General features: G+C 39.3%; 1 protein-coding gene across 1 annotated transcript in view; it reads right to left on the bottom strand.

Moving 5' to 3' along the window:
* The window catches only part of brinp1 (bone morphogenetic protein/retinoic acid inducible neural-specific 1), a 112,670-nt gene that overhangs the window by 10,594 nt on the left and 77,865 nt on the right, over window positions 1-24,211 (bottom strand). Inside the window, exons 6-7 of the mRNA XM_023419611.2 lie at window positions 9,343-9,579; window positions 4,853-5,075 (exon numbers count right to left, since the gene is read on the bottom strand). Coding sequence (XP_023275379.1) covers window positions 4,853-5,075; window positions 9,343-9,579 — 460 coding nt within the window. The remainder of the gene's footprint in view (window positions 1-4,852; window positions 5,076-9,342; window positions 9,580-24,211) is intronic.

Here is a 24,211-nt window from a genome sequence, read left to right as displayed (position 1 = left end):
ATCAGTCTAGATATGTAGATGTGTCCACCAAACCTGCAATACATAACTCACTGTTCAATTTGTTAGGTTTTATCAATTTTTTTTTTTTTCTATATCTCAGCTCTAATAAACATTTGATACCAATACATCCCTACTACTAGCTAATGCAAGCTAATGCATTGTGTATCTTTATAAGTAAGTAGATTTCAGTACACAAGGTCATGCTTTCATATTCATTTTACATTATGTAATTTGCAAATAGTGCAAACGATCTCTTGGCTAACCATAAACTTGGATGTGGGTGACACACTGGACATCTGTTAAGTCAGGATATTGTAGAATACACAACACATTTCAAATATCTTTTATTTAGAACATAAAAATCTTTGCCTGACAGGAAATGGCACAGAAAAGAGATTGGTTTCAGAGGTGCCTCAAATACAAAAAGTATTCCCATTATTTTTTATTGGCTATTCATTATTGAATTGGACACAGGCCCAGTCATAATGATCCCTCCTTTGAATCTATTTACTCTTGAAATATCCAGTCTGAAATACTGAACTGAAATATATTCTATCAAAGAACTGCCTCCCTCAATAAGCTACTTGAGTGCACCATGCAGCCAGTTTTATTTTTGCCTTATTTGTTTCCATCTGAAGCAATGGGTTGGCTCAGATTCGACATAGGAAATTAAATGAAAACACACTGGAATGGATGCTGTTTGTTTTCTGTGTTTGCTCTGTGTTTTTAATAGGGCATCAAACAGCCCTGGTGTTCTGATAACATGCATCATAGCTCCTCCCTATCTAGGAGCAAGGAAAAGAGAAGAGGGAAAGAAAACATCAGAACGGGAGAGAAGAGTCTGCCGCTGGAGGAAAACAGAAAAAGAAAGACAAGCAGATGAGGCACGCAAATTTAAAGATGTACATGAATGTGAGAGAGACCCATACCCTTGATGATTCCATGTGCATTAAATACTAATAGCTGGTCAGGGTATGTATAAGCAAAAACTGAAAATGTAAGACCTGTAATTGTAGACATAGGCAGAATCACGTCAAAATCAATATAAATTAGGACAAACTAATTCATCATATGGAGGGTACAGTCATATCTGTAAATATACTTGACTTTGAACATGAATAATTAAAGCCAATGCATAGCCAGAATGCAAATGATTTGGCTGGGAGTGATGCTGCTTCATATCTGTCACTATTAATCATTTATACCAAAGACAAACTGTTATGTTCATTCTACTTGAAGCAAGCCGCTATACTCATTACAGGAAATGCAATCGCAAATCCAATATAGTTCACGTATAAAGTTTCCGCACAGTTATTGCAGTGGGTGTTCACAGCAGGAATTTACGATGCTTATAATGAATGGATTCCTTGTGGTGAGGTAAAACTAGAAAAATGATAAGGTGATATGCATTTGTAATTATGGACAGCCAACAATGCATCTGGTGCCTGTCTTTCATTAGCTGATGTAAATATGTTTATTGACTGACCTCATTTAATATGCAACAGTGAAAGGTGATTTAAAACTTAAAATCTTTTTTGGATAAGTTTGAATTGATAACACAAGTTTACATCATAATAATTGCACTGAGTAATAAGCAACTTCCCTTTGTTCCATTTTGCATCCATAATTTAATTAAACTAAAATGCACTAGGACCGGCATAATATGGATGCCCTGTTAAGGTTGCATGTAAGAAATGAAATGAAACTAAAGAAGAACTGCTCTATTGAGGATGCATTATCTCTGAATGTTTAATACAGTACCTCTGGACAGTTCCTCTCTTTTTAAATTAGTTATGAATATACTGTACATTTACACACATTCACAGTTATATCTGCACGAACAGTGTGTACCTGATAGACATGACAGACACATTAAATTGCTAGTTGGTCACTCAAATGAAATATAAAAAAAAAAAAAAACACACACTCACTCTTGTGCGTCCAAACTCCATGAGTGAATCAGCTTTATTATCTAGGTTGCCTAGGCAACAAAGCATAAGCAAAAGCTTTCCTTTTTTTTTTCAGGCACCAGACATCAATGTAACGTAAATTAGATTGTGGTTGGGAATGAAAATTGGGTTGACGTCAAAACCCAGTGTTGACTAATTGACATTGTGACGTTTAAGCAGAGGTTGGGTTCTGCTCATGACTAGAATGGCGATATTGCCGTTGGCATGAGACATTTGGAAGTTGCTGGATTTCGGTAATGTAACAACAAAACTTAAAATCAACAAAATATAATTGTCAGCTGTTGTCAGTATTCTATGTCAGGCTATGTTTCCAGCACATTGGAAAAGACTGTCTTGGCCACCTCGCAGCACCTTGGCAAAGCCACAGCTCTCTTAGAAAGATATCAGCCTTCTTTTCCCCCCTTCATTTCCCCTCTTTGTCTTTCATGTCAGAAATAGCAGTCCAAAAACTGATATTACAGTTTTCTTATTGGTTTTAATAAATCTGAAGGCTGACTTCATGAACCATTAGTACCTCATCCCGTTGTCTTGGTTCCCTTGACACCCTTTTCAGAGTCAAGGGAACAAATACAGACGGATAAAGTGTCTTAGTAAGTTGTTGGGCTGCCGCATGCCACCTGAATAGATTCAATGCACCTTGGTATTGATTTTACAAGTCTCTGGAAATCTAGTGAAGGGATGAAAACCCTTCCAAAAGATATTCCCTCATTTGGCGTTTTGATTAAGGTTGGTGAAGATCCCTCTCTGACATGTTGATCCAAAATCTCCCTTGTTCCATGGGGTCGAGTTCTCGTGACTGCAAAGGTCATAGGATATGATTCACATCATTTTCAAAGTCATCAAACCATTCAGTGACCCCTTGTGCCCTATGGATGGGGGCACTGCCATCCTATTTCTCCACTCATTTTTTCAGGTTTTTCCTTTATTTTGTCACCAGTCTGTATTTCTCCTTCCACCCCCTAAAGAGATACACTGCACTATCAACAAGTTTTCAGGGAACCTCTGAAGATGATTTTGAATGGCCCCTTAAGTGTAAGATGTAAAGTTTAAAGCAAGCAAGATAGTACAGACCCTGAGGAGATATTGTTTTTTCCACCTTCTGATCTGACACAGAGTGGAGTAGCGTTCAAAACAGTGGTACGCCAGTGAGGTAAGCTGTGATCCAAGTGACCACTGGGGCTTTTACATAGATAGCTCAGCGGATCTCTCCCAGTAGAGGAGCCTGGATGGTGTTAAAACCACTGGAGAAGTCAATGAACATGATTTTCACAGTGACTCTCCAAGTGGGAGTATGCAAAGAATAGCAGCTGGATGACAATGTCATCCTTCCCATTGTGGGCCTGATGTATGAACTGGAGAGAATCCAAATGGTCTCTCACAGGGGATCTGGCCTGCTGTCATTTAGAACCCTGGTGTGCCCATTCTTGGCCACTGGGGCCAGGCAAGATGTTTTTCACATCATCATCAGCACACTCTAAGCCTCTGCAGTCTCACTGACAGGTTGAAGATGTGCTGGAAGGCCTCCCTGAGGTGGTTGGCACACACCTTGAAAACACTTGGGCTGATACTTTATGGGCCTTCAGCTTTGCTTCAATTCCCTCATCCTTTGATCAGCTGTTATAGGCTACCCAGAGGAGAGGTGGGACGGGGATTCATTCTTCTTGAATCAGGGACAAAGAAGAGGCAGGTAGACAGTAATGCAATGATAGCACAAGTGACTGATGACAAGCACTGGGCAAACACAAATAAGTAATAACACATAACCTTTTAACATCTAATCTCTCACGATACAGTTAAATATGAACAAATGACCATTTGTTTTCATTACACATGAAGATAAGGCATAATAGGGGTTGATGCGACTTGGGATGGAATGACACTAAATCATATTCTGGAAAACAATTCATCATACTCATATGAAAACATAACAATATATAAAGTAGGAGGAAAATGAGTTCAGAACCCTGTGTGAGCTATAGACCACTCACACATGCATCCAAAGCGCACTGTCACGCACAGAGGTGATGAAAACAAATAAGTCCTCCATCTGATGCAAAGCCGTCTCACACAAGCAAGCAAATAAACATGCTGCTCTTATTTCCAGTGCCATCAGGCACCCTTGATGTGTACTCCATGGAAGAGGAAGCGCATACTGCGGCTCTTTGATAACACTTCAGAACAAACCTTTGCCAACTCTCACACACAAATGTGGGTGTGCTCCTTTTCTGTCAGTGACAGTTCACAACTGCTCATTTTCAGACCACTTAAATGAATATTTTACGGATCCTGATTCCATTTACATGGTGACATCCCCTACATGGAACAGTTTTAGGGGGTGTTTCATGTGGCAGTCTGGAACTTATATAGCATATTTTGTGTAGTGTTTTCTGATATTTGCTAGAGCGAATGGGGAAATTCCTGGCATTTCAGGCAGTGCTGACACCACAGCACATCCGCAGCAAGGCTCTTAAGCTGCAACTGCAGTAGGTGGTGACAGATGTGTGCAATGACCTATCAAGAAAACTCCCACAGCTACATTTTCTTTTCAGACTGCAATATGAAATACAAGAGTGAGCAAGAGTGCTTTAGGCATGTGCAAGCCTCAGCACTAAGTTGACTTGATGGACAGAAACAACAGAACCATAAGTTGAAATATATAATGGATGACATACTTACTGTGCATGCTTCAAGAACTAACAATCAATATGAATATATATAACATCATCTCAGAGAAGAAATTTCCCTGAAAGATATCACTCTTCTGTGGGATGCATTTTCACATTTACTTTTCCAGCACTTGGAAAAGCAAATCTTTGGTTTATATTGCTGAGTAAATCCACATCCAATTTCCATCATGATATAGAGGTCGTATTTCTACCCACCTCTCCCTAGGCATCTGGTGGTTGGGGTTGTGGTGACAACGGATGCTGAGGCCAAAGAGCTTGCGGGCGGTGCGCTGGATCTTGAGCCGCTGTATCTCCAGGGAACTCTGGAGGAGCCTGTAGCGAGCTTGCAGGTCCCAGTCGCTGCCCCACAGGAGATGCACACTGCCGATGGGCAGGAAGTGAGTGGAGGGCAGCCTCTTCAGGAAGGACTTGAACTCGTCTGGGTAACATAGAGAGACGGAGTGAGGGCGTATTGCAAAACAGAGAGACAAAGAGTGGGAAGGGAATGTGGTGGTGTGACAGAAAAAGTGACAGATAATTACAAGTGTGGATTTATTTTACTGGAATACTTAGAAAGTGCTGAGTTAGTGAGAAGGGGCAATTACATTCTTCCTCTTCTGAATAAAATTAATTCATTTCACTTTATATGAATATTTTTGTATTGTACTTCTTAGTCAATATAATCATAATAACAATGATAATCAATATATAAGCAAGACTTTGCCAGAGAGGTAAGTTACACTGATGTTTCCAGACCAAGTTTGTTCAAATGAGATATAGAGAAATAAACAATCTCATGTGTGTACCTATGGATGTGTTTTAACCAAAGGCTAAGTGAGTAAAACATGAAAAAAGTGGTAAGTGGGTTTGTTTTCCAAAAAAAAACCCCACTCATTTATTTGTTCAACAATAATCTTGCAAGGCATCCTGGGTAGAATTACAAACAATGAGCAGATTGTTTGCGGGAGTCATACTGATGAGTGACAAAACTCTTGAATGTGTTGTCAAAAGACTTAGTCAGTAAGTTGTCATCTAAAATGGATGTTTACTGTAATAACAATCAATTAACAGAGCAGAATGAACCTTTATTAACTCTTTTCTTTTGTATTGTAGCTTTCATGTATGTTATTGCTGTATATTCAAGCTGACCACTGTTATAATTTGATAAATAACTAAATAAACGAAATAAAATAAAACATCGCACTCTTCTCTAGAAGTTTCCAAAGGTTTATACACATAGAGAAGACAACTGTCTAAGAAAATAATCACAAAGGAAAGTGCTTTCATGTGTATTGATGTTTATAGTTTATACAGTTTATGAAGGACATAAAACTGTTGTCATGAGCAAAATGTGATAATCGATAAAGTTTTGCCTATGTTGCTCTGCAAAAGGATCAAGGATTCTATACCCCTCACATTTTGAAAGAAACTGGAGAAGAAAGTCTATATTTCTATATTTTCAAATGTGGCTGAGGTCAGTGAGCTCCCAGAATCCTGACGCAACTTCGTCAAAGATTGCTCTTATAACATGTTGTAGAATGTCTCTGGTTTACTCTTTTGAGTTGCTTCTATTGTGCGGATTTTTGAAGAGAAATAAGACCTTGAGAGCAGTAAGCACCCTCTTAGTCTGTACTCCCACACACTTGTTGAAGAGCAACAATCTGTTCTCAGCCGTGCTGATCACTGTCCTTGTGTTCCTCTCGCTGCCTCTGATAATTCTTGCTTGTCTCCTCCCTGGGCAACCCGTGAGCCCAGCTCCCTGACCCTTGTTTTCAACACTAGCTCCAATTTTTACCATCAATGGACATGAAGATCATTTTAAAACTCCAATGGAAAATACACAAGGACATGAAATCTTTTATTTGGTGTGCTAATTAAATGAGTCATGACTCAAAGTTGCTCATTACTATCTCTGAAGATAAATTTAAGCACATCATTAGACATAATAAGTAAACAATTCAATGCCGAAAAGGTCCCCTTAGCAATAGCAGCGGTCAAGCTCAAAAGTAGCCGTATACAAACAAAACTGTCTCTACTCTGGCTCTGAATTTTGTCTGCGTACTATCCACAGCTATAATCTTAAAATTAATGCACCTAATGTTTAAAACCTCCAGGGTTAAACAATATTTATTGTGGAGGAAAAGATAACACAAATATTCTCAGAGAGGAGGCAAAGCTTCTTCACACCCCAGATCCCCATATTGAAGACATGTAAAGACCTGTACAGTATGGCAGCACCCTCCTACAGACCTATCCAAGACAGTTTAACGGCATTAACCACAGAGCTCAGAGCTCTTTCTCAGCCGCAGCCGAGAAATGTCAGAATTTCCTCCACTCTTCTTCCAGGCGTGTCAAGAGTTCCCTTCCCCCTTTTCTTCACAAGAAGCCAGATTCCTTCTCCTCCCCTGTTTTGAACTTGCCATATTCCTCCACCCAGTTTTCAGAAATGTCAGGTGCCGCCCTCTCCCTTTTCTTAGAAAAGCTGGGTGTCTTCTGCACCCAATATTCAGAATAATCTGATTCCCTCACTAAAAGAAAAAACCCATTATCAAGTCACTCCCCAATGCCAGGTCAATAGCTGCCAAGTCCTTTCACATAAGCATTAAAGCCTTCAAGGATCCCATCCATGACATAGATTCCAAAGAGTCCACATAGTCTCCTTGAATGACTCTTATCACAAGTCACCCAGCACACCTTATCTAAAGATTACAGCTCTCAGTCTAACTCCACTTCGCCCCTTTGTGCCATTACATCACAATTTGTTCACTCTCCATACTCCTACCCTGTTTATTCACCATTGAGATTTATGTTGTAATTGTGCCAAAAAATATGCTACAAAAAGAAATAAAAAAAATAAGAAATGAGGGAGAGAAAGTGATGTACAACCAAATCAACTAAACTAGCTGGCACTCTTGAAATAGCTAGTGCACTTTCTAAAAAATTGACATGTGGTAATTTTCACTACAGTGGAAGATCTTGCACATTATCTGTGGGAGTGGAGGATAGTAATATCAGTCATGATAAATCAAACCACCTCTTTTACTTCCTTTTAAAAGGCAACGGACTAGGCCAAAAGTTTCTCCCAAGAGGAAACAGGGAGTCTTTGTAGGGGAGGTTCTGAACATAATTACCATGAGCAGGAGAAAAGTGTCTTGACATGATGTATCTCATTTTCTTAGCATTTTACTTTGGTAATAACAGTGGTTACTTGCCCAATCAGATTTGGTGGCAGTGTGAGTTTTTTTCTTTCTTTTTTTCCCCCCGTGCACGAGGTTTTCATATCAGTGCTTACTTTGCCATCGTACAGTATGCTACTTAGACATTAATGGCACACTCCAACGTTGGTGTAATCATAGTAAGTCAGCGGAATACTAAGTAGGCTGAGGTGAAAAAAAAAGTGATTCCTGATAAAAAAAAAATGTCACTATGCAGAAACACATGACACATAACATAAAAAGCTGTTCATGTCAATTTGGCAAGTCTACAGCACATCTCTCATTAGTGCTTAAGTAAGTGTTAAATGTATAATCACCCCAGTTTTTACATGTTCTTATGGTCACATACTGTGAATCATAGAATAGAATATACTATATTTTGGGGTTTTTGAATCTGCCATTGAGTATATAAATCAAGGAAACTCTGCTGTCCTGTCTTTAAACCAAAGACAAAGGATTAAGAGTTTAGTTAAACACTCCCCACACAGACTCTCGGGCACTGAGAAAGCTATCGATTCCTCTATTGCTTCTTTTGGTAAGAGTGTAAATTGCATTTTGGACCTGCAGTTCAGGTCAGTTATATATTTGGATAAATCCTTTTTTTGGCCTCTTTAGGCGCACTTCATTTTCAAGCACCGCTTCACAGATGCTGTGCACTCAGTGACCTCCATGACTCACATTAACTTTCTTTCTCTATGGGCCATAAATATATTTATCTGTTGCTGGCAGGTTTTATTGGGACACTTGTATATCACATCAATAATACATAGAGCAAGGTGCCTTGCCATGTACCAGCTGGGCACAGTTGTGCGCTTGTCTTCACTGTGTCCAATATTCTACTGTCTCCTGTTGTGTTTGCATTTGCAATCAGTGAAAATTTGCATAGAGGAGAATATTACTTGCCACGACATTCAAGCATCTGACATATGAAATTTGTCTTAGTCATTCCTTATGTCCAACAAATCCTCATACTGTACGTAAATAACAAAATAGTATTTTTTGTCAATGCATTCCAAAGAAGAATGTTTTCTGATCTGTTTCCCCTTCAAAACACTCACAATGATGGTTAAAGAAAATCAATGTTTACCACTGGTCCAAGACAGGAAGTGAACCCCCTTGTCTTTGGTGTGGGAATAACAAGGCTGCATTCTTCACACATTCATGCACCTTGACCTTCACACCTTCACTTTCTGCAGCAAAGCTTTAGTTTTCTATTAATTATGTAGATTTGTCAGTGAGCAAGAGATCTAAGATCTAAGCTGCCAAATAATGAAACATGTTTATTTAAGGATCCGAAAGCGCAAAGAAAATAGTGAGACTGAGATGACCTTAACTGCCTGAGTTTTATAACAAGAATTATTCCTCTTCTACACCCCCCCCCTCCGAAAAAAAAAAAAACTATACATCTCAATTTTAAATGCAATGTTGCTCCTCACATAGTATTTACATAATTTTCATGTTAAATAAAAATTGGAGGGATTTCCGTCTTACCAGAGTTCTCAAAGTCTTTATAAGAGGCAGCCCATGACTCAGACATCCCCAGCAGGGTGTTCTCCATGATCTGGATGTCGGTGATGGGACAGTTGCACTGGGGATACTCCTCGGCGCACTGACAGATGCACTGGTTGTTACGGCACACGTACTCTCCCTCTCCGTTGCACATAATGTAGCTAAGAGCTGACTGGACAAATTTTTCCTGCAGGTATTCTGGGAAAATGACCTGAAGACCTGAAACCAAGACAAATGGGAGATTTAGTGAAACATAATGCATAAAAAAAAAAATCATTACAGAATATTATATGAAGTATAATTTAAGAAAAAATAAAGTGCATTCCAGTGCTTTTTCAATTTTCTTCACATTAGAAATCGATGAAGCAACTGGACACAAAAGGAATCCGAAAAGTGTAGCCGTCACGCTTTTTACACCATATCTTTCTTTTAAAAAAGCTCAAAACAATGTCTGATAAAAAAATCATATTTCATTCATTTTCTAATTAAATGTATCGTATACTTGTGTTCTGAGTAAGACCACAACATAAACGGTATCTCTTCACAGATATAATAAACACATGGGGTCCAAAAGTGGGATCCACTGTGTGCGAGAACAAGTTAGCAGAAATGAGAAAAGTGGCTGTGAAAGGGTTGACTGCCCTTCCAAGATTGCTCCGTGTTATAAGCACTCATTTATTTTTCTAAAAGATGTGCTTCAAAGTTCGCCTCTATTCAACTTCAGCTGTCTGTTCTGTGGCGGGTCACTCAAAATTTGACAAAGTGTAACAATGATTGATGTCTGCTCTCTTGTGCTGCGCGCTGGTTTATTTAGCAAAGAGCATTTTTCTTTTTTTTCCTGTGCATGCATGTGTTTCAGTGTGTTACCGTTTGTATTTGCTTCCTACATGCAGCATTCTGCTTATTATACACTAATGACAATCGCTGGATTTGTAATCTAGAGGCCAATTTAAGGCTGAGGCTCAAAGTACCTCTTCACTCTCAACACTGACAAGGTATTAATAATTTTTAGACTCTGAGCCAATCCATATCTCACCCTGGGGATCTCATAGAATTGAAGCTTGGAGAGCTAACAGTAAAGGCTTTCTCTTCAGTCCAGGCCTGGGAAAATAAATCCCTAGCTCTACAAGCCACTGGATTGGAAAAGAACTAAATAGATTTTTTCCTTGTTGTATGAAACAGCATCTTGGCGAGGCAATATTTTCTTAATAGGTTTACTTGAGCACAAACAGTGCTTCAGCAGAAAATATGCAACCAGGAACCAGAACATAACATGTTATTGAATGATGAATGATTGCATTATTTTCTCCACTCACGTATTGTTTTCACCCAAAGGTGAAAATAGGAATCCATTTATGCAAAATCAACATAATGTTGCTGAAATGAAAGGGAAAGTAAGCATATAATTTCATACTATACACATGAATCATTTTCAGGGTGTTGTCATGGAGTCAAATGATATCTCTTATTATGCATGTGGCAATTAATGCTCAGCAACAACACTGGCTAAACGGATAACTATGGGTAATTTAAAGGAAAATTAAAGTTTTTAATATAGTATGTGCAAAGATTGGGCTCTGAAGACAAAAGACAACATCCATTGTCATGGCGACGGCCTTTGAAGAAGAGTAAGACATACCCTGCTTGTGTTATTAATCCAGCAATGTTTGCCAATTTCATATTCAATAGTCAAGTCATATCTATATATAATCATGATATAAATTACATTAAAAAAAAACAAAAAAAAAACAGTTCCTCCTGTTCTCATATGAGACTACCACAAAGGAAATGTTTTACCTCTGTATTTACACTTTCAACGGTGCAAAGCTTTTTATACTAAACAACCTTTGCTTGTAAAACCTTGAATATCCGTCGGTTCCCTTCTCCTCCACACCTCATCAGAACCACTGCCCATCAGTGATGAAGGGAACAGACGGAGGGAGGGATGGGGGGAGTAAAGGGGATGGATGGATCATGTCTGACCACAAAAGAGTTGGGTTGCACAGGGCTTTTTCTCCATCAGGCCTGTCTGCGGCCCCTGGATCCAATATTCATTTAGCTTGATGTATTCCTGGGCTTGAAACTTTAATGTGATTTGTGGGAGAATCCAGATGGCAAGTTCACGGATCAACGCTGCTCACTGACAGTGCTGGTGCCAGCGGCCGGGTGCACAATAACATCGAGTGCCTCAGCCCTCCCTCTTTCTCTCTTCTGTCTTACCATACCTCATACCCCCTAACCCTACCATCAACACACACACACACATTTCCCTTTTCTTTTCTTTTTTTTTTCCCTTTTCTTTTTTCTGATATCAATGTGTTGGTGCTTGGATATTGCAGAAGGAACCATTTGATATGCTGACACTCTGGTCAGTACTATCAGTCCAGCGATCTCTTGTTTCCACTCTTCCCACAATGTCTGTGTCTCTTCTCTGTCCACGCCTCCCTCTTTCTTACCTCTGACTGTCTCTGTTTTCTGTACACATCTCGTCTGTCTCACTTTATTACACTCACTCCTACTCCCGCCACACTCATGCGCATGCCCCTTGACTTGCCCCCCCCCCCCCCCCCCATCATCCTTTGGCTCCCATTCACTCCATCAATCACTTTCCTCATTCCTGTTTCTTCACCTCTTCTGCTCTCCTCTACATTCTCCCACTGAGCACGTACGCAGCTATTGGAAATTTGATGTCTTGTCCACCCACTCCAGTATAGAAATGATGTCATGCAATAAAAGTAAATCCATCAACATTTGTTAGTGCAGTGGGGAATGAGTAAGAGAATTGGAGCCCTCAGGCCAAAAATGAAATGAGAACCTAATCAGAGTAAAAAACATTTATCTTGGTGACTTTTCCAGCTTTGCCATGTTAGTGCAGTAACATGTGAAAACACTGAGAATGATTGGACTATAAAGCTACAGTTTATATGGCTCTGAGGCAGGTTTTTGTTGGGGAAAACACTAGATATTGGAGGAGGGAGTCACACTTACCATCATTAAAGAGCTGCTGATGAAATGAAAGGTGCATATTGGAATTCCCGTGCAGCCATTTGATAACCTCCAACTTCATGCTCTGTCAGTGCACATAATTCCCTGCAACCCCTATGCCTGGCTTGCTCTAAATAAATAGCACCTCAAAAAGGCAGTTAATCTCATTGCATACATCAGAGGCTGATATATTTTCTTCACGTATGCTGGAGGATATAGGCCCTCAAACATTCCATGAATACAGAAAACGGAGACTCTGCGACTGTGACTTTGCCTTTTCATTATGTGTCTTTCTAGAGTGCCCTATTTTTACATGGTGATAGATGGAGAGTGTAGGCCGCAACTGAGGCTTGTAACTGCCTTGGCAAGCAGTTGCCTGCTTATTGCAATGCCACGCTCCGCCTCATAAGTTACAGTTTCATTAAAGATTAATTGACCATTGTGTGGCTGCAATTTCGCAAAATAATCATTACTTAATCCACCGGTGCAATAAAGTGCATTACTTCAATGGGGGCATTAAATTACCATTGGAGGTTATCGTTGCAGCCATGATACAGAACCAAAGACCTCTGAACTGGAAGACTGCCTGTTTCTCCTCAGTCCAGGCTTTGCCCAGTCTGCCCTGCTGATCCCTGGATACTTAATACAGCAGGGGCATACAGTTTTAAGATTTGCTGCGTTGGCCCATTTCACGAGTGCTCCTCCTCCACAACTATGAGGTAAAGGTGCAGCTAAAGTAGCTATTTATCCACTTTTCATTTCTTTGCATAAATTGCTTTAGGTCTCTGACAGTGTGTGTGTGTTGGGCCTGACAGCGAATAACATGTTCCACTGGAGCTATTCTCAGCTCTCCGAATATGTTAGCATTTTTTAAAGTTCTGAATGAGGTGTACTTAGCATTGAAATGGAGAATGTGTTGCTGTGTCTGTGCTGAGTAGATTATCGTAGATTATCATAAGTGTTCTAAGCACTGTAGAAGGCAACAGCTTGTGTTGTCAAACAGGACTGTCGACTCCAAATGCTGTATTACAGTCTTATTTAAGAATTAGTGTGTAGAACATTTGTTATTTGAACTATCTAATCAGTGTTTTTATCTCAAATATCCTTCCGTGTCTTATGTGCAGTGCTTCTTTTTCTTCCATTAGTTTTCTATTGAGTTTTTATTTTTGGGGATTTTTATGGTACATGAATATTTAGACATGCATGAATTGGGAACAGCAAAACAACAGGGAAATGGAAAATCCCATTTCCTAGAACATATTACAACACGAGAGCTTGCATATGCATATGTGATACATCACACTGTATCTGTGTGCAACAGAAAGACTCGCAGATCACAATGTGTTTCGCACAATATCCCTATATAGCTTTGAAGAAACCTACTCATTGTTAACACAAAAAGCAGAAAGGATGCAGGTGCAGTAATCATGGTAAAAGCATAAATTATATATAAAAATGGTATTGGCATCCAGGGCTGACGGCTCCTGCCTCATGAAAAAAAAAAAGGGAAGGGAATTGCTGAAATTGCACGTTGAAGCAGTTGCTGGATTGAGGAGGGCAGGCAGTCTGGAGAGGTAGATGAGCTCTCCATGGTGCTGAGTTATTGCCAGTTGTGTTGCACACTGGACACAGACACACAAATTGAGTCAGAGTAAAAGTAAGTTAGTGATTACTTTTCTCCTCCCTCCCCTGTGTGCAAGATCACAGTAGGACAACAGCAATTTTGTATTTTATTTCTGGAATGATACCTTCCAAGAGTTAGTCTATGCAAGTTGAATGTAGTAATTTTGTTTTGAAGTTTGCAAGATACTCTCAAAACACACTGGATATTTACTGTGTTACAGATTATGGCTTCAGCATGTAATTATAGATGTGGTTGCTGTTGGCTGCTCGTGCTCTTCGGTTGCACTGTTCAAGCTGTTTCATCATGTGTTGCCATGTGTCCCTGCACAGCAGTAGCACTAGGGCCTCGGCTTGTGAGATTGTACTACTGTTACACATTCATGTGCATGCGCACACACACATACGCTCATGCATGCGCACACATACACACCCTTTGTGGGCTCTTGCAGAAATCACATGTTTTACAAGAACCCTGGAGAGGGGAGGAGAGACGTATGACAAGCTCTGACATTTCCATTTCAGCGAGAAAAGACACAACTGCCCTCAAAGTGTCAAGATGTGCTGTGTGCATGTCTCAGATCAAAAGCCCAGATTTATCACAGAAATTACATCAAACATAGCTAAATACATAAATAATGTTAATCTATCTGTATTGGAAAGCACATATTTGCTTTGCACTTTGTTAAAAACTGAACAATCTGCTGATTCACAAACAAACTGTTGTGCAGTAAGTGAGATCTTGCTGCACAACACATGCAAACTCAGGAAACATCTTTTTGTCAATTTGACAACACGTGCGACGCAAATACACAAAACACAATCAAACAGACAGACGTGATACAAAAACACAACCAAATACAGAAATGTGCGCATTATTCAGATATTACTGCACGAAGCATTAAACAACAAGCGCGTCCGTGCTGGGTTCTTCATTTTTTTTTGTGTCCCCTGGAAACACTGTAGCTGTCGTCGTCTGTGCTACTTGCAGAACGCGTGACTAACTGGTTGTGCTGTGTGTATTTGCAGCGTGTGTGCTTTCAAATTGATGGAGATGTTTTCTGAACTTGCACGTGTTTTCTTAAGTTGCAGTGCGTTGAGCTTTCAGAGCCACTTTAGGTTTGTGTGGTAACATGTCACTCAAATTGTCAAATATAAGAAACTGTATAGCATCTTACTGGCACCCTAAACGAGTGATAATTTTAACTGCCTCTCATATCAAATACATTTTAATTCATATATATTACATATTACAGTCTACTGTAAATGGTGTATTTAGTGCTAAATAGATTACACATTTTTAATATTGAGCTTATGGTGCACTAAAGTTTTATAGGTTATTATGACTTTTTAATTATGACGTGCCACTTATGCATACATCATAAAACCCAAATGATGTATGCACATTGATTTATCAATAATTTAAGTAATGAATTACACAAAGTGTGTGTAAAAACAGTTCATGCTACTGAGATTTCAAAGCTGCGAGGACCATTCTAAATACAAAGCACAGAAAAGTAAAGAAACCCCCAATCAATTGATGACAGAGAGTCTGTCAGACAGAGAAAAAAGACCGAGTGGAAAATCATGGCACTTGCAGAAATGGCAGCCTGCAGCTGGCAAGAGTGAATGGGGGAAAAAGGAGATTTATGGTCATGCTGGCCCAAATGGAAACTCACTCTTGATTGACCACTTCCAATTGAAAGCTGACCTCCAGGTCAACATGGAAAGATTTCATCAGGTACTGGGGTTTCAGCATGTTAGAGAGAAGTGAAAAAATATGTGCAGCCATCCATCTTGAAAATGATCCAGTGTTATCAGTTCTCTCAGCAGAAAAAGAAAAAAAAAGAAAAGAAAAAAAAAGGCACATGTTTTCATGGACGCCTCCGTCCGACGCCACGAGCCTGTCCGAGACGTGGTTCAATACCACCGGACCACCACTGTGACAATCCATGGCGTACAGCCCAAGTTACCCCATTATTTCTAAGAATGATCACATAAATATGGATCTTTTGCTTTTATAGTGTGTCCATGTTTGTATGAAAGAAAAAAGAGAAATAGTAAAAAGGCCAGACTATGTTTCTATGATTTCTTGTGTGTGTGTGTTTAGAGAATGACGCAGAGCAAGAGAGAGAGAGAGCTGGGTCAGAGAGAAAGATGATTTAGAAAAAAAAAAAAAAAAAAAAAAAGCCTCCGTGTGTTTATTGCTGCTCTTCCAACATTTGCTCTCCATGTTTTTCATCAAAGACTTTTCTTCCGTAAACGATTCTCTGGTTACCAAGGACGCTGTGTTTACTGATATACTTGAGTCCTCAAATCAATTTCTCAACAAGTCCGTCCTCAAAAACAACTTAATTGTTCTGTATGTTTGTTTGTCTTCCCCATAATGTTTGCAGCTTTTTCACTTGAAAAGAGGGACAGGCATCGAGCGACAGAGCAATGAGTATCTAATTCATCACTCTCCGCACGACTTGCCTACAGGGCCAGTTTAATTTATTTTCACTTCACCACTTTGAAAACTGTTGGCTCAGGCTATTCTAACATATTCATAAATCTTCCAAGATAGGCTCATGGCTCTTCCAAGATAGGCTCTTCAGGAAACAGGAGAAAGAGAAAAGAGAGAAAGCATGTGGTGGGGGTTGAAAGAAGCAAATTAGTTTGCTTTTGTTTTGGTGCTAATTTATGACAGCCATATTGGAGGTGATTGGGTCCTTGCAAGGTAATGGCTTGTGCAGGCCTTTCATCTGTCTTTGGCCCAGTTAATATATGTAACCAATTAGCTATATTCAGTATACAAATTACGCGAAAAATATTCCAATCTTCTTCCTAATATACCAAAAGCCCCTACTGTTTCCTATAAAAAAAAAAAAAACAAAAACAAACAAATTCAAATGAGGACATCAATGTGAAATACTGACAGACGGCAGGGAAATAGGATATGAAAAGAATATAAAAATAAAACCGCTTTCTCCCTACAACCTGAAACATACTGTATAATAAGAGTTTAAGTAAACAATGAAAATCCTGACAATTTAACTACCACATGCTAATTCCCTCTTTCATTCAATTCTCACCCCTCAATAAACTATTTTTACTTCTAGGTCTCAGTGGAGGCAGAATCCAGCCAAAACCAATATCGTCGGGTTTCTAAGCTTTAGCCAGGAGAGAGGACAAACAAATAAAGAACAAATTAATGTAGGAGAACAAAAGTGTATATAAATCCCAACTGTAGTAAAGCTTAATAGTGTGGATCTTTCATTCAGATTAAACTTGAGAGAATAAACAAACTAGAGTTCTTAAAAAAATAAAAAAATAAAAGCGTCTGTTCCAATGATTCACAGGATCCATTAAAAATGTGAGGTTCTCATTTACGTTTATGGCTTTTTGCTACAGATGCTGAATTCGTCTGAATTCTAACAGGGCAGTTATATCATGTTCACAGTCATCAGTGTGTGCAAGGGTAAACTGTAATTCATGTTGGGTGACAGAGCCAGGATCAATGAGCTCCTCTTGCATGTCCACAAATAGTCTGGTAATGGCACATTCAGATGCCCACTTGTGATGCACTTGGTTGCCAGTAAAAATGGTGCATATACATGCGCTCAGAAGCTAAACATGCCAATATATATATATATATATAAAAACTGAAACCTCCACAGTCATATTAAGTTGGAGCAAAGGAAAAGTTTCATGTTTAATAGATCAAAGCTTTGCTAAGTCATGCATGAAATCTAATGTGAAAAAAAATCGTTCCAGTGCCATCCTTAATTCTGATCATTGTTGGGGGGAAAAAAAGGGTGAAAAAAAGGGAGAAAGCACAAGGTGTTGGTTAATTTGCCAAACATTTTACAAAGCAAAACTGTGGGAGAGAAGCAGACTGAGTTTGGGCTTTGATAGGTAGCTCCCTTGATGTCAGATTCCACTACAGCATTCTAATCTAAATCTAAGTAAAGCAGAGGGAATATCCAGGGAGTGTCATATCCGCATTGTGTTATCTGTAGTTCGCAGCCCCACCAGCTCACAAAGAGCAGACCACAAGGGTGAGAAGGAGAGAATAATAATAATAATAATAAAAAAAAACATTTCCTTTTAAAAATTCAGCCTAAAGTGTCTCCAGGAGAAATTTGACCACAACTAAATTCACTAGCTTGCTTATTTTTTTGCCTGTTTATTCAAACCATGATGCTGTCCAGACCATTCTAAAGCTAATCTCACCAAACCCAATCACTAAAAAAAAAAAAGAAAAAAAAAAAGAAAAACCCATTGAAAATGTTTGGTTACAGGCTTGTAGTTAATTCCGTGTATATATTTTCCACCCAAAGTTTTGCAGTTACATGTTTGCCTCAAGGTAGATAAAGTGCTGAGGTCTGGAGTGAAAAAATAGAAGTGCAAAAGAAAAAGGCACGATTAAAAGTTTAATTAGAAGAATGAAATGGAGTGGGTTTTCTATTACTGCATCCTTGTTGTAACTCACATGGTGCTGCATACTAATATGATCCCCTTATTTAATTCATAAGCAATTAAAATAGCTGGTCTAGATCAAGGTTTTTTACAAGTTTATTCATTTCCAAAAGATGGCGTGGGTGCAGCAGAATTATACATTAAGGAGTTTTTGTTCAATATTTAACAAGTGGTCAAAGATAATCAAAATGACATGTTTAAAGTGTCCAAAATATGGATCATATTTAGACAACAGATGGAGTGTGAACAAGCCATATGAAAAACACAATGTTTTGATGGGAAGCGGAAAAAGAAAAGAAAGCTGTGCTGGACAGAAAAAAATCGAATAAAATAGGTAGAAAAGTGTAGTATGGGATAGATAAAGCAACATGTTGAAAAAGTTTCCAAAAGAACAATTATAGAAACACAAAACTGAGGTAAAAAAATAAGCGAAAATCCTGACAAAAAGTTCTTTGCATGGTTTGATCTTGGCTCACCAGAAATGGCTCCAGCAGGGCGGGAGATCACACACACACACACACACACACACACACACACACACACACACACACACACACACACTAACACCAGTCTGACATGCCATCTGGTTCACACAAATAGAAAAAGGAGATGTGCATGAAACTGTACTGTATGCGAGTCTGCAATTGCACTTTCTAAAAGTATTCAAAAAATTCAGAATTTGTTTGCGATCTTTTCTTTCCCTTACTGGCGGTGATTTAGACAGCCTGTCTGAAAAACACTTTCCCAGTCAATCTGAATGCAGGCAGAGGAAAACACATGGAGGCTACATGGAACTGCCATAAAAACCTGAATAATGGAAGTGAGAAAAAAAACAAACATTTGGTGTATGTTATTTTCAGTCAGATGACGCTGCATATTGTACTTGGTTATTCTCACTCAGCCAGGGCTAGGTAGCTTATTGTATGCTAATCTGTCTATTTTTTGTTAGCCAGCAAATATTTAGTTTAGGGTGAATTTGACAAAGTGGCCAGAGGCATCCCTTTGTTTGAGAACACACTGAAGACTCCTCGGGCTGAAAGCTAAAACCTTTTTCTGTTTTATTTTTCTGTGCTGATAAATGAGAAGAATGAATTTGGAGACTTGAGGCAAATTCAGTGAGCACAGACCTTCGTTTCTACATTTTGTCAAAACTTGTTTAAACGAACCAGAGCAAAGAGGACAGAGATGCACTTTTATGGTTTAGATGCAATCTTGTTATTTCAAATACCATGAATCAACACTTTTCCTCCTCAGAATCAAAAGCACAAATCATCTGGGTGACATAGTGTCACGGTCCTGTGAAAACCATGCATCTCCGCAACAAACACAGCTGGGGTTAAAGATGATTTATTCAGCTTAAGAAGTAGGAGAATTTCAACAAATCATAAAGGCAACATTAAGTTCACCTGACAATGTTACTTTAAATGCCAATAGTGGAGATACATGGTTTTCACAGGCTAGTGAAGATGTGCAGGGTGCGCGCCGTACAGGTGATTCAAATCAGTGAGCTGACAGGGCAATCAAAGTGAACATAGAAATAGAGTTCATGGAGAGGTCACTCGTTCAAGACGGGCCTAGAAAAACATTCAAATTAAACAGTGATTCTGTAAGAAATACAGACAGAAATACATGAAGGCATGTGTAAAACCCAGTAACTCTTCCTTTGTTTATCCTGAAATACCTCAAGTGCTGCTGGGACATGTTTTGGTATTCATGTGCTTGCTTAAGGCTCAATTCAAATTTATACATCAAATACATTTATTCATACATCAATGTAAACTACATTGAGATTTTTACTCTTTTGGTGGTTTTGAATCAACTGGTTTGGAAGTAGTAACCTTTCTATTGACTCTGTTTCTGCGATTGTGAGCTCATTCATTTGAAGCAGCTGTCCTACACAACATATGTAGGTCACTATGGATGTTTAGGATTTTTCATCCAAACAAACAAAAATAAAACCCAAAACAAAACAACGAAAAAATATATCTATAAAAATAGTGACTGCATCAGAGTTAAAGTGTGCAGCTCTCCTCCTTTTTTAATATCTACCTGTGAGCTGTTACTTCGAAGGATAGGTGTGCATTTCCCCTCAGTGCCTTATTGACTGAACCACCAAAATTCAGTTTAATGAGGTGGTTGAGCACTGTGGAGATGGGCAACACAAGTTCAGTGTGTTTGTTTTTTCATATGAACTTGGATAGAATAAACAGGTAGATATCACTGTAGAGAAAAATCTGCAGTAGCGTTGGATAGAACTGTCAAGGATGTTTAATCTTTCTTAGGTACATCTATATTGGGGTGAATTATTACATTTTTTGGCTTGGCAAGACAAAATGTTGCATTCAGTAATTACTATAAAATATAACATTGAATCTCAACTAAAAATGTTGCATGGTGTGCATATTTTATATCAGACAGTGCTACCAGTTATCGTGATCTTCCGTACTAGACAGATGTGACTCCTCCCCACAGTTTAAATACCAAAACCTTGCATTTTAGCTAATTGTCTGGTAAAAGGTCAACAGGCGTTTGAAAATGAGCCACATGGTGGGTGTTCATTAGATGTGCTGAGAGCTGCTAGTGCTTATTAGAGCAGTCCTGGGCTCAGCCAGCATCGCCTTCCTCCAGGGATGGCTTGTGAAGTCCATTTGCAGCGCGCCGTCAAAGGACACAATGATGTTACAGCTGTTACTTTTTGGGGCGCTGGGATACAGTAAATCATTCAGGAAATAGAACTGTGCTTTGTGTGAATAAAAAGTGATCAAGCCACTTTGGGAGCTACTTTGGAGGTTCACAAGTTGTTCTAAATCCCTCAACCATTAACGCGCAATTTTCTCCATATGCAGTTTTTCTAAGTGCACCCAGATAAAGGAGTGTATGTGCTTTTCTAATCAAACAATTGTCACTTTCACTTATCAAAAATCCATTTCTGCTCCAAACAATTGATCAGTTTAATTGGAGGCACAGAAAAATAGAGGAAGCATTTGTAGCTTGGGACCTGTTGGTTCCAGGAATTTAATGTGCAGCAGCGCACTTGGTGGTGTTTTTATAGAATACGTATGGCACACTCAGAAAGTGGTGTGGGATAAGAAGAATCCATTATTATACATACATTATCATTGGGTTTGTCAAGGGTTGGTTGGGGGCTGGCATCAGTCGTGGCCAATCAAATCAGCTCTTCTCCCTTCGTCCCTTTAAAAGCAGTGTTCGCCCCACCATGAGGGCCTGACAGTCTGGTTATGGAGTGACTTATCCATTTCCACTAGACCTACATGAAAGCACACATGCTGGGCAGTAAGGTGAAAAAAAAAAGGTGTTCTGTCTGGCTACTTCCCCAAATATTCCTTTGGTCAGTCATGCGCATCTCTTGATATTTTCTTACACTGATTTTGTGGATTTACCCCAAAGAGGCTCAATAAAATCAGAAAAAGGAGAACATCACCAAGGAGTACACTTCCTTGTGCCCATTATCTTATATTATCTACATGTTCTGGATATGCATGCTCCAGTTAAAAAAAAATCTTTTTAGCATGCTAATTATTTGAGAATATTTTAAATTTACAGAGAAAGAGAACACACTACAGGATTTCCTTGGTTTGGATTGTCCCCAGTTTGTCTCTGTGTGTTTGTGTGGACTCGCTGGGTGTGGCCTCCTGCTTCCTGCTCTCGCCAGTTCTCCAACGCACCTGCTCCTGATCACCTCTTCATCTCAACAAACTGCTGCAGTATATTTACCCTGGCTCTTCACTCCACTCCTCGCCAGACTGTCTGTTCGCCTTTGTGGTAACAGCATCACAGCCAAGCTCCTAGTACCGCTGCATGAGTTTTCTCTTTGTTTGTTGTTTTTCTGGATTCTGACTAACTCCTGTTTGCCTGTGCCTTAGGTTCATCTGTGGCTACCCTTCGTGTGCATTTTGTGCATATTGTCTACAGGTCTTGACTCCAGTACCTGTACACTGCCTGCCCAGCCATCCGCAACCACCCACCCTGGTCCGGTCCACTTCTCTGCTGCCTGTCCCTCTCCTCAACCCGATCCCCTCTTCAGCTTTACTTTGATAATAAATCATTCCTGTGCACTGTTCAAACTGTCTCTATATCTTGAGTTCTATGTTTGCGTCCCAAAGAGAGACTTTTTTGAACATAATGCTGCTGTAGAGCCAAACAGACAACTCACTAGTTGTGGCGTATGGTTTGAATGTGACTCCATTCGGACCGATACTTTGTAAAAGGGTGGTGAGGAGGCAACAGTCTGGGCTACGGCTCCACGGTCCCCATTTGTGTCACTGTGATATTGAAACATTCAAACTCAGTGCTCTAATATTATTACTGCAACTTGGTTGTTGACTGTTGCACATATGTAGTTCACCTTAGCCTCCAATACTTTTATAGCCCCTTAGTGCTTCGTTGTAACCACCCCAGATCTCATTAGCAACCACGTACAGACAAAGCTGTGACACCCTAGCAACCAGTCTTACTTACAAAGGAACCAGACTCAAAATTACTTTAGGTAATGTATCAATTTCTAGTCCATGGAAAAACAAGTTTCTTTTTCTTTAAAAATAATTAAATGCTTTAATCTTCAAAAAAAATGTACACACACGACAAACACACCCTCCAATGTTGTATGAACACTTTCAACTGCGTGTCATTTTGCTATTTCAAATGTTGTTTCATATGCTGGCAGTACTGATAAACATATCAAAGTAAAGACTGTGTCTGTGCTTCTCTGTCATCTGCTTGTTTGTTGACACAGAATGTGGAGAAAAAAAGAAAAAAAAAATGGCTCATGGACATCGCCTCATGTATCTTAATGTAAGTGCATATTTTTCAAAAGGAGAGAAGCCTAATGATCAAGAATAAAAAGCAATGGCTCTATAATGTACTTTCCAGTATAGGGTCAGAAAAAGTAACACTGATTCTGAAGCTGACTGACTTGCCTGGGCACAATGGGGGGGGTTCCAAAGCATTAATCCCACCAGCGATGGACCGGATGCAAACCACAGCCCATGAACCAAGTGAATGGAAAAATTTAACATAACAGCAATTTTATGTGCACAGGGGGAAAAATTAATTTCTAAATGCACATGGGTGGCTTGATTTTTAGAGAAATATTCAGTTAACTAAGAGAAAAGAATTCTAACTGTTACTTTTGCTCTTGTGTTCATGACAGAATGGAAAGTGTAGGGTGACTTAAATGATTGGATCTCATTATAAATATATTTGCGCAGCACAGACCTTAAAAGCTCTCCATTGACTACATCGCCGCTTCATGGGCTGTGTGAAGTGCCATCACTTTGAAGAGCACTGTGACTGTTTGAAGAAGTTACACCATCAGCTGTCTGTCTAATTAAAGGCAGAGACCATAATTGCTCTTAAAAGAATGCACTTTCAGGAGAACTCTCAGCACCTCTGCGCGCCTTTTGACCACACACATAAACACACACAAGCTCACACTCACCTATATAATTTGGCCCATAATACGAAAACTCTAAGCCGGAAACCAATCATAACAGCTTTTTGATTCTTTTTTTGGGGCTATTATCAAGTCAAAAGAGAATCTCTCTCAGGCCTGTCATCTATCAATCAGGTGACAAAACAGTCTTCAAAGCACAAGGCTAATACATTTGGAGCATGACAGTAAAGCTTTTCTCAAAACCTATAGAGTCCTTTTGAGTAAGCGGCAGTAGAGGACTTAAAAGTGTTTCTTTGACAAACCATTTAGTTCTCTGATTTTAGAGCCCGAGTTATGATTCCTTCAGTGGGGAATGAGAGAGAGAGAGGGAGG

The sequence above is a fragment of the Seriola lalandi genome, unplaced genomic scaffold (genome assembly GCF_002814215.2).
Source record: "Seriola lalandi dorsalis isolate HSWRI2012SDOR001 ecotype SW California unplaced genomic scaffold, Sedor1 jcf7180002054606, whole genome shotgun sequence".
NCBI classification, from domain to species: Eukaryota; Metazoa; Chordata; class Actinopteri; order Carangiformes; family Carangidae; genus Seriola; species Seriola lalandi.
Note: the sequence above shows the minus strand (reverse complement) of the source record. Positions and strands in the feature narration are given on the sequence as shown.